Source organism: Solanum pennellii, chromosome 7 (assembly GCF_001406875.1).
Source record: "Solanum pennellii chromosome 7, SPENNV200".
Lineage (NCBI taxonomy): Eukaryota > Viridiplantae > Streptophyta > Magnoliopsida > Solanales > Solanaceae > Solanum > Solanum pennellii.
In genome coordinates, this window is record NC_028643.1 from 35,194,221 (window position 1) to 35,204,829 (window position 10,609).

Consider the following 10,609-nt stretch of genomic DNA (forward strand, 5'->3'; position numbering starts at 1 on the left):
ATTTCAGTACCCAAATTTCAGAAGTCTAAGTCTTTTGGAACGAGACCCCCTCGACGGCCCGTCGTTCCCATGACGGTCCGTCGTGGGTTCCGTCGACTCACACAGTTTTTCCAGAAATAAAATCTGCTGCTCAAAACGACTAAACAGGTCGTTACAGTATCATAGCTATACAACATAATTCTCTTATTCAAAATGATAATGTGTTGAATGTGACTGAGGAAGAAGAAGGAGGGATGGATGGGGGAAATCAGGAGAAAACAATTAATATGTAGGAAGGGGTAACCAAAGGAGGTAGTTTGCCTTATGTTTTGCATGAGAGGTTGAATACTTATATTAGTCCTGACTTTAGAGCCTATGATAAGTCCAACTATAAATAACAACAACTGGAACAGCATCAGAGGAAAGAACAGGCTAAAAATGGTAATAACAAGAAACAAAGAAATGGGAATGATAAGGAAAAACAACAAAGAGAGAAAAATCATAAGAATAACACTGGAAAAACTCCTATGGGAAAAGGCAAAGGGAAACAGATAGAGGCTAATACTCATGAAAGCACTCCTAAGAGAAAAAATAAGCCTAGTAAACAAAAGAGGGATGCAGCTAAAAGGAGGAAGAGTAAACAACAAGAAACTGAGTATCAGCAAGAACAAGAAAAAAGGGAAGAACCATGTAACAATCGGGCCAATGGTAACCACATGATGCATGATCATCCTATACAAGAGGAAGACAGAACTCCCTCAAAAACTGAACCACCTGATAGGAGGGAACAACCTTGTCAAGTGAATAATGTTCCATTGATAGATGAATATGCTGTGGAAAATTATAAAGATCAGTTAGATAGGGACAACCAATCAATATATGATCCGGATGATGATGAGGAGACTAGTGAAGCTCTAATCAAGTCTTTTAGTCCTTCTAATGACTAATATATAGAATATGAAATACAACGAGTACGACAAAGTCAAGGACTATCTCCAAGGAAAATGCAACACGACAAATATTTTAAGCAACAAGAGGCTAATCCTGTCACTGCAGGCAGACCAAACACTAGGTTATTCTCTTCTGGATTTTCCCAATGATTAGTATAATCGTATGGAATGTGAGAGGAATCAACAAACAAGGGGTGTTGGAAAGGCGCAAAATATTGAGGAAACATCATCAATTGTCCATCATCACTATTTTGGAACCTTTCTCAGATAGTGCACATGTTCAGAATTTTAAAATCAAATTAAACAGGGAGTATGCTACTAGTATCTGTACTGGAAAAATCTGGATTTTTTGGAGCACTGACATTGATTTTAATATCTTGGATGAAGATGAACAACAAATCACCTGTCAAATGAAGCATAATGAGTTACAGTGTCCCTTTATTACAACTTTTGTCTATGCTAAATGCAAAGAGGATATGAGGAGGCCTCTCTGGGACAAGATGTTACAACAGGCCTCTGTGGATACCAAGTCTTGGTATTCTATAGGGGACTTCAATGTTATAACTAATGTGGAAGAAAAGTTGGGGGACTACCTTATGATATGAGGAAAAGCATGGACTTCATAGTAGTCATTGAAGCCTGTGGCCTTATGGACATTGGCTTCAATGGTCATAAGTTCACCTGGACCAACAAAAGGGGCATTAATAAAAGAATTTGGAAGATATTGGATAGGTTTATGTTAAATGACTCTCGGCTGGAGAGGATGCCAAAGACTACTATCACCCATTTATTAGTTATTGGGTCAGATCACTTACCCATCCTTCTGGAAATGGTTTCAATAGAAAATGATCACATCAGATACTTCATATTCCTTAATTGTTGGGTTTACAATGCCCTTTTTATGGAAACTGTGGCAAATTGCTGGAATAAGAAGGTGGAAGGTAATACTATGTGGAAATTTCACTAAAAGTTGAAAAGGCTATCTAGTACCCTTAGTACTTGGCCCAAGAAGGAATTTGGGGATATCTTTAAAAAGTTCATTCAATTATAAGAGGAATAAGAAGGAAACTCTTTATACACAAAATTACTACTGAAAGTGGGCAATGGATACAAGGGGAAGAAAACATAACTTTGGTAGCCTGCAATCATTTCAAAGAGCTTTTTACAGGAAATGATAATCCTATTAATGAGGCCACTCTGGAATGCATTCCAAGGATAATTAGTGATGAGAAAAACATTCAACTCACCAATATTACTAACATGGAGGAGCTAAAGAGTGTGGTTTTTTCAATGACTCCTAATTTTGCAGCAGGTCCGGATGGCATGAATGGATACTTCTTCAAAATATGTTGGCACATTCTCAAGTATTATTTGATGGGAGTTATTCAGGACTTTTTAAGTGGACAAATGATTCGTAAATATTTCTCTCATTCTTGCATTGTACTGCTGCCTAAAGTGAGTAATCCTAACAAGTTATCTGAATTCAGGCCTATAAGTCTTAGCAACTTCACTAGCAAGTTTATCTTTAAGCTAGTGAGTACTAGACTCAGTCCTGTCCTCCCTTCCATTATTTCTCCTAAAAAATCTGGGTTAGTAAAAGGTAGAGATATTTCTGAAAAATTATGCTAGCTTAGGAAATAATTCATCAAATTAAAAACCCATTATTGGTAGCAATGTTATTATAAAACTAGACATGGAAAAGGCCTATGACAGGGTCTCTTAGTCTTATACATGTTTGGTTCTTAGAAAAATGGGTTTTGCTGAAGTCTTCAGTGATATGGTATGGAGAATCATGTCCAACAATTGGTATTCTATCATTGTCAATGGCAAGAGATATGGATTCTTCCATTCTAGTAGGGGGCTTAATCAAGGTTACCCTCTCTCTCCTGTCCTATTTATTTTAGGTGCAGAAGTCATATCAAGGTCCCTCAAAAGGCATCACAATCATCCTGATAATCATGGATTTTTCGTGGAAAAAAGGGGGGCCCAAGTGAACCACCTAAGTTATGCAGATGATATAATTTTATTCACTTTTGGAAGATGCAACTCCTTGAAACTCTTAATGCATACTTTAAAGGAGTATGAAAACACTTTAGCGAAACTTATCAATGGAGACAAGAGTCAATTTATGTTGCACTCAAATGCCTTCAACAGCACAAGAGACAAAAAAAAAAGACTCACAGGTTTCAGACAAAAGCAAGTTTATCTCACCTACCTAGGCTGCCCTTTATTTATTGGTAGGCCTAGGTATATTTATTTCTCTTACTTTGTTAACAAAGTTATATTAAATATTACAGATTGGAAAACCAAACAACTAAATTATGGTGGTAGAGCATATCTTACAAAGCATGTCTTGCAGGCTCTTCTTATACATTTACTGTCTTTAGTAACTCCTCCATCTTCTGTGCTTAAAAGGATTCAAATGATGTTCGCTGATTTCTTTTGGGGTTGAAAAAGCAATAAGAATAGATATCATTGGACATCATGGAAAAATCTCAGTTTTCCATATGATGAAGGAGGGATTGGGATGAGGAACTTGAAAGATATTTGTTTAGCCTTCCAATACAAATAGTGGTGGGTCTTTAGAACTAAACATACCCTTTGGGGTGAACTTTTGAAAGAAAAAAACTACCAAAGATCCAACCCAGTATGCAAAAAATGGGATAATGGTGACTCCTTGACTTGGAAATATATGTTGATAAACAAACACCAAGTGGAGCAACATATCCAATGGAAACATCAAGCAGGGAACTGTTACTTTTTGGTGGGATAATTGGCTTGGCATTTGGCCACTGGCATAATTTTCTACCAATAGCAACAGATTCAAAAACATTACAGTCGCTGAGTTTTGGGAAGAAGGGCATTGGAACTGGACTAAGTTGATAGAACAGGCTCGTGCTAATCAATTCGACACCATCATAGCAAACAGAGATCTTTCCACAACATAATATGCAAGATCAAGCTGCATGGACACTTAACAGTAATGGAACCTTCAGTTCTTCCTCTGCTTGGAAAGGGATCAGAGAAAAGAGAACCAAAAATCACTTCAATGCTTTTTTATTGCATAAAAACATCCCCTTTAAATATTCATTCTTACTTTGTTGAACCTTAAGGGGTAAACTCCATACTTATGACAATTTGACTAACTTTGGCATTAATCCAACTCATTGTTTTCGTAGTTATAACGGAACAGGAATGGACAACATAAAACATACCTTAAACTCTGGATAATTTCAGCCAAGGTTTGGGGAAGCTTTGCAAGCACTGCAGAAAATCCAACCAGATCACACCTCACTGCAGCAGTTGATCAGACAATGGTGGACAGTTAAGTATAAGAATGCAGCATATAAGCTTTTTCTGCAGGTGTTCTAGCAAATATGGGGGCAAAACAACAAACATCAGCTGGGTTAAATACTCAGTCTACAAAGACGATCACAACTTACTGACCATTGCCTTCCGGCAAATCAAGTGGCAGGCCAAATGGACAACATTACTCTAAAATTGTGAAAGATGTTTTCATGACATTAAAGTACACATGATAACCTGGAGAAGACCACCAGATCAATGGATAAAAGTGAACACAGATGGTAGTGCAATCAACGACCCAGGCAGGATTGGAGCTGGAGGAATTCTGAGAGACTTGCCTGGCAAATTACTGATGGCATTCACAACCCCTTTGGGAGAAGGCACTAAGAATAAAGTACAAGTTGAAGCATCCATTTTTGGTTTAACATGGGCATTAGAACTTGGATACAGGAACATAGTGTTGGAATTGGATCTCAATTGGTGGAACACTGAATCCTACAAAAATCGATCCCTCAATGGAGCATCATAACTCAGCTGGGAAGATTATAAACACTGATCATACAGACCCAACACTTCAAATGCATATATGTGTTTAGAGAGGCTAATGGAATGGCTGATGCACTTTCCACGTATAGTCACAATACAACTACTCCTCAACCTTACTTCAACCATCAACAATTACCCAAAGAAGCCAAAGCTTACTACCACCTTGACCTTTTTGAAATGCCTAATTTCAGAAGGAAGAAGACTACGAAGACTAAGGAACCCCCTTGAGCTATATGATACCTTTTAAACTTAGCTATAAGTTAGTATTATTTCTTCTTTTAATAGGTTAGAATAGGTTTTTGTAATTTCTGAAAATGTAAAGGGAGAGTCTCCTTTATTATTTTTCCCTAAATACTATGCATAGAGAGGAGTCCTCTCTTGTAAGTGCCTAGTAATTTTTTTATTCACCTTTTTTGTAAGGGGAGGAGTTGACTTCTTAGTATGGAAAGTTAACTCTAAACCGTCTCATGATTGGGAGGTTAGATTTATGTATCCCTTTCTGTAGTTATTTCTTTTTGTTTAATGTTAAGGCCTAGGGGTGTTGCTCAGCCCCTACCCACGTAAGTGTAGTTATAAATAAAAAAAATAAAATCCTAAATCTAGAAACCCTAATCCCCAAGTATTTAGGATGCCCTTTATATATAGGGAGATAAAGGACCATTTATTATTCAGAATTGGTGGATAAATTGATTAAGAGAATCACTGGGTGGCAAACTAAAATATTAAGTTATGGAGGTAAAATAACCTTAGTTAAGCATGTATTACAATCGATGCCTATAAATACTATCACTGCAATTTTTCTACCTAAGACAACTTTGAAATACATTAAAAATGTCATTGTTGACTTCTTTTGGGGGATTGAAAAGGAAAAGAAAAAATATCATTGGGCATCATGAGAAACTCTAAGGTATCCTACTGATGAAGGGGGTATTGGGATAAGATTATTGAAGGATATTTGTATGCCTTTCCAATATGAATAATGGTGGGAATTAAGAACAAAACAATCATTGTGGGGGCTCCTTTTGAAGTCAAAATACTTTCAAAGATCTAACATAGTGGCGAAGAAATTTGATAATGGGCAGTCATTAGTTTGGAGGTATCTTACTAGAAATAGAGATGTTGAATCTCATATTAATTTGAACATTCATTCAGGTACATGTAGCTTTTGGTAAGATAATTGGCTTGGGGATGGACCTCTAGCTAAGTATTGTGACAACATTTCTAGTTTGAACAACATTAAAGTATCTTATTTTATAGAATCAAGACATTGTAAGTGAGGTAGATTACATGCTCCTCCATTATTAATTCCTATCATTCTTGCTACCTATATTCAATACCAGGAAGACAAGCTTGACTCAGCTAATTGGATACTTGCTGAAAATGGGCAGTTCTCTATATCTAGTGCCTGTGAAAACATAAGAAAAAAACTTACAAAATACCCTATTAATAAAGTTATTTGTCATAAAAAGTTACCCTTTAAAATCTCCTTCTTTATTTGGAGAGCTTTGAGGGAGAAATTACCTACTAATGAAAAAAATATTACTTTTTGAAAGGAAGTTGCTGATTGTTATTGTTGTCATAGGCCGGGAAAGAATAAAATTAGTTACATTTTGGTTAATGGCAAATTTTCTTACTATGTTTGGCAGAAACATGCAGCACTGGTGGAACACAACACATCAGTAACAATATGAGGAGTTTGCTAATGCATTTGACAAGTCTTCGATATCAGAATGAGGTACAAAATACTCTTTTACAAGTTTTACCTATATTATTTGCTGGCATTTGTGGAAAACGGGTGTGTAGTGAAGTATGGAGGGAAAAAATCCAGTATGCATAGAGTACATTATGTGATATTGAGAGGCGTAATATAGATTTTAATAGTATTTTTTCCTAATATCCAATTGCCTCATACTTGGGAAGGACTGATCACCTTGATTGAGCAATGCAAGCAACAATATATAGTCACGATGGTACAATGGTAAAAACGTCCAACTGGAATATATAAGCTGAACACAGATGGTAGTGTTATAAAAAATCCATGTAGAATAGTAGGGGAGACATTTTAAGAGACGACCAAGGTAAATTAGTCTATGCATATTTTATTCCTCTTGGTTTTGTTGCTAATAACACTGCCGAGATTAAAGAAGTATTGCAGGGAATTATTTGGTGTGAACAACATGGCTATAAAACAATTATTCTAGTGGTGGATTCGGAATTACTAAGCAAATGGATCAATAATGCAAGTAACATTTGTTGGAGAAGCAGGCACGATGTCAATACACTCCTACAAATTGCAAGTAAAGTAGATTTCTTCAAATGTTGTCATATATATCGTGAGGCCAATGGAACAACAGATCTTCTATCAAAGTGGAGTCATAAACAAGATATCATACAACACTTTTACACTGAACATCAACTTGTGGGATTAATCAAAGGAAGATACATTTTGGAAAATCTTGGAATGCAAAACTTACAAGAAAGAAACTCAAAAGGATTAAAGAACCATCATGAAGGACACACTAGTAGAAGGATTTTTAATACCTCGTGTAAAATATATGTTCTTACAAAACATTATTCTAATTTTCTATACGTAAATATTGTCTACAATATGTTTAAGTTTTTACATATTCAATTGTAAGGGGAGAGTCTCCCTTGTTTATTGTATTCTAGAATTTGGTTTTAGAATATATCCATGTTGTAAGGGTAAATGGACTAACCTTAGTAGGTTTGTCCATTTGACCCATCATAGGTATGAAGGTAAGGTAAAGCCCCCTTTCTTGTACAATATTTTGTCAAATCATAAGACTCGGGGGTGTTGCTCAACCCCTGACCCACCACAAGAGTCGTTAAAAAAAAAATCTTAATCCTGAACCTAAAACCCAAAGAAACTGTAAAGCCTAATCTTTAAGAAACCCTCAATACTATAAACCCTAAAATGAACACTAGAAACCTTAATCTAAAAATCCTAAGGCCTTAAACTCTAGAAACCTAGATAAAACCCATAACCTTGAAACCTAAACCTAAAAAACTCTAAGCCCTAAACCCTAAAATCTAACCTTAAACCCAATTTTCTAAACTTAAAAACCTATGAAATCCTAAATGCTATAAAACCTAACATAACCCCCAAAATCATTTAAAACCCCGAAAAAACCCTAAGATCTAAACCTAAATCCTTAAAATTTGTAAAGCTTGAACATCAAAAGCACAAAAAAACGTGAGAAACACATATGTCTTAAAAACACAAGAAAATACAAAAACACCTTAACTTGATAAACATTAAGCTCTAAACTGTATCAAGCCTTAAATCATATAAGTTGAACCATAAAAAATACAAAAAAGCTCTAAGCCCTAAACCATAAACCTATAAAATCCTAAAAAACCTCCACCTAACGAATCTAAACCCTGAAAACAAGATAAAAATCATAACCTAAAACCCTAATCCTAAAAAAACCCTAATCCATAAACCCTAAACCCTAAACCGTAAACCCAAACCTAAAACTCTAATTCCTAAGAAACCTAAACCATAAAAAACCCTAAATCCTATAAACTCTAATGTAAATCATAAATATAACTTAAAACCTCTACAAAATCCTAAGCTATAAATCTTAAATCATAAATTTCCATAAATCGTACACCTATGAAATACAAAAAAAAAAAAAAAACTAAGCCCTAAACACTAAACAATCCTAAGAAACACATAACTGTAAAAACCCTTATAAAACCCAAAATGCCCTAAAGCCTAAACCCTACTTTAAAACCCTTTATCACCTAAAACCCTAAGAAATCTTAAACATCAAGAAGCCGTAAATCCTATAAATCCTAAAATGAACCCTTAAAACCATTTCAACTCCTATAAAATCTTTCGCTCTAAACTGTAAATCCTAAAAATCCATAATTCCTAAACCTAAATAAAAAAAAACCCTAAGCCGTAAACCCCAAATCCTAAAAACACTTAAAACATTTAACACTTAAAAACCCTAAAAATACGAAAATCCTAAACCACAAAAACTCTAATAAGCTATAAACCTTATAAGCCCCTAATAAACACTTAACACTATAATGTGCTAATAAAAATACAAAAATCCCCTTAAGATAGAGAAACCAATGCTCTAAATCCCTAATTATAAGTACTAAAGCCTAAAAAAATATTTTTTTAAAAACCCAATGCCCTAAACTCTATGATTATAAAATCCTTAACCTAAAATACACAAACCCCTAAACACTAAGAAACTAGATCAAACCATTAATTTAAAACCCTAAACCGAAGAAAATCTTAAACCCTAAACCATAAACCCTAACCAAAAACTACAAATCCTAAATCAAAAACAGTAAGAAACCCTAAAACCATTTAAAACCCCTATAAAACTCTAGCCTCTTAACCCTATAACCTAAAAATTAATAAACCCTAAACCTAAAAAAAAATTAAGCCCTAAACCCTAAGAAAAACTTAACCCTAAAATCCCCGAAAACCTGTAAACCGAAAATTATCTGATCTCTAAACCTTAAAAACACTTGACATTAAAACCACAAAGCCCTAGACCCCAAAAACCTAGAGAAAACCCTAACCTAAGAACCTACACCAAAAAAACCCTAAACACTGAACCCTAACCTCAAACACTAAATTCTAAACTTCAAACCCTGAGAAAACTTAAATACTAAAATTGAAGAAACCCTAAAAACAAATTCGAACCCCTAAAAACATAAGCTCTAAACCCTAGAAATTTGTAAATCCTAAATGTCAAAAACATAAAAAAATTGAAAACCCTAAACCCGAAAAAATCCTAAGAAACGCATGACCCTTAAAAACCTAAGATAAACCCCATGAACCTCTAAACCTTAGAAAACTCTAATATGTATATTGTATAAAGCCCAAAATCGTATATTCTAAACCTTAAAAATACACAAAAACCCCCTAAATATATAAAATACTAAAAAAACATAATCTAGAAAACCAAACATACCTAATTACAAAAAACCTCTATAAAATCCTTAATCTAAAATCCAAAACCTTAAAAAAAACCTATGCCCTACACACTAACCCCTAACCTAAAGCTTTAAATTTGAAACCCAAAACCCTAAGTAATTCTAAGATCTTATCCTTAAGAAACCCTAATCTTATAGACCCTAACATAACCCCTAAAACAATTTAATACCCTTACAAAACCCTAAGCTCTAAACTTTAAACCTTAGTAAACCCTAAGAAACACTTAACAATTGAACTCTAAAAAATCCAAAAACCCCGATCATAATATTCTAAACTCTACCCCATCAAACCCAAAATATTGTATGCTAAGCCCTAAAAAGCGTAAAAACCATAAGACTTAAACTCCAAATCCTATTAAGACTTAAAAACATTTCAAACTTAAAACACCTAAAAATACAAAAATACCTGAGCCTAACAAACTCCAATATTGTAACGACCTGTTTAGTCGTTTTGAGCAGCAGATTTTATTTCTGGAAAATTGGCTGAGGAAACGGACCCCACGACGGAACGTCACAGGCACGACGGACCGTCGCAGGGTCTCGTTTCAGCATACTTAGAAATTCTCAAATTGGGTACTGAAAATCGACTCTCTGTAATCTGTGACGGACCTGCAGGACGTGCCGTCACATCCACGACGAGCCGTCGTAAGCTCCCGTTGCAAAACACTTCAACTCTTGAGAAATTGGTACGGGAAACGAGTCTCTGACCGTCAGGACGGAGGTGCAGGACGGACCGTCACAGGTGTGACGGGCCGTCACAGTCCACCTGGACTTTGGGGAGGTTGCGACGACCATCGTGACGGACCGTCGCAGGCACGACGGACCGTCACAGGTTGCGCAAGTCC

At 35.4% G+C, this 10,609-nt stretch overlaps 1 protein-coding gene across 1 annotated transcript in view; it reads left to right on the forward strand.

Moving 5' to 3' along the window:
* LOC114077995 (signal transducer and activator of transcription A-like) overlaps positions 1 to 926 on the forward strand; it is a 9,879-nt gene extending 8,953 nt beyond the window's left edge. The window contains exon 2 of the mRNA XM_027918493.1: positions 393 to 926. Within this exon, the coding sequence (XP_027774294.1) occupies positions 393 to 926 (534 nt within the window). The remainder of the gene's footprint in view (positions 1 to 392) is intronic.
* Positions 927 to 10,609: the final 9,683 nt, after the last annotated feature.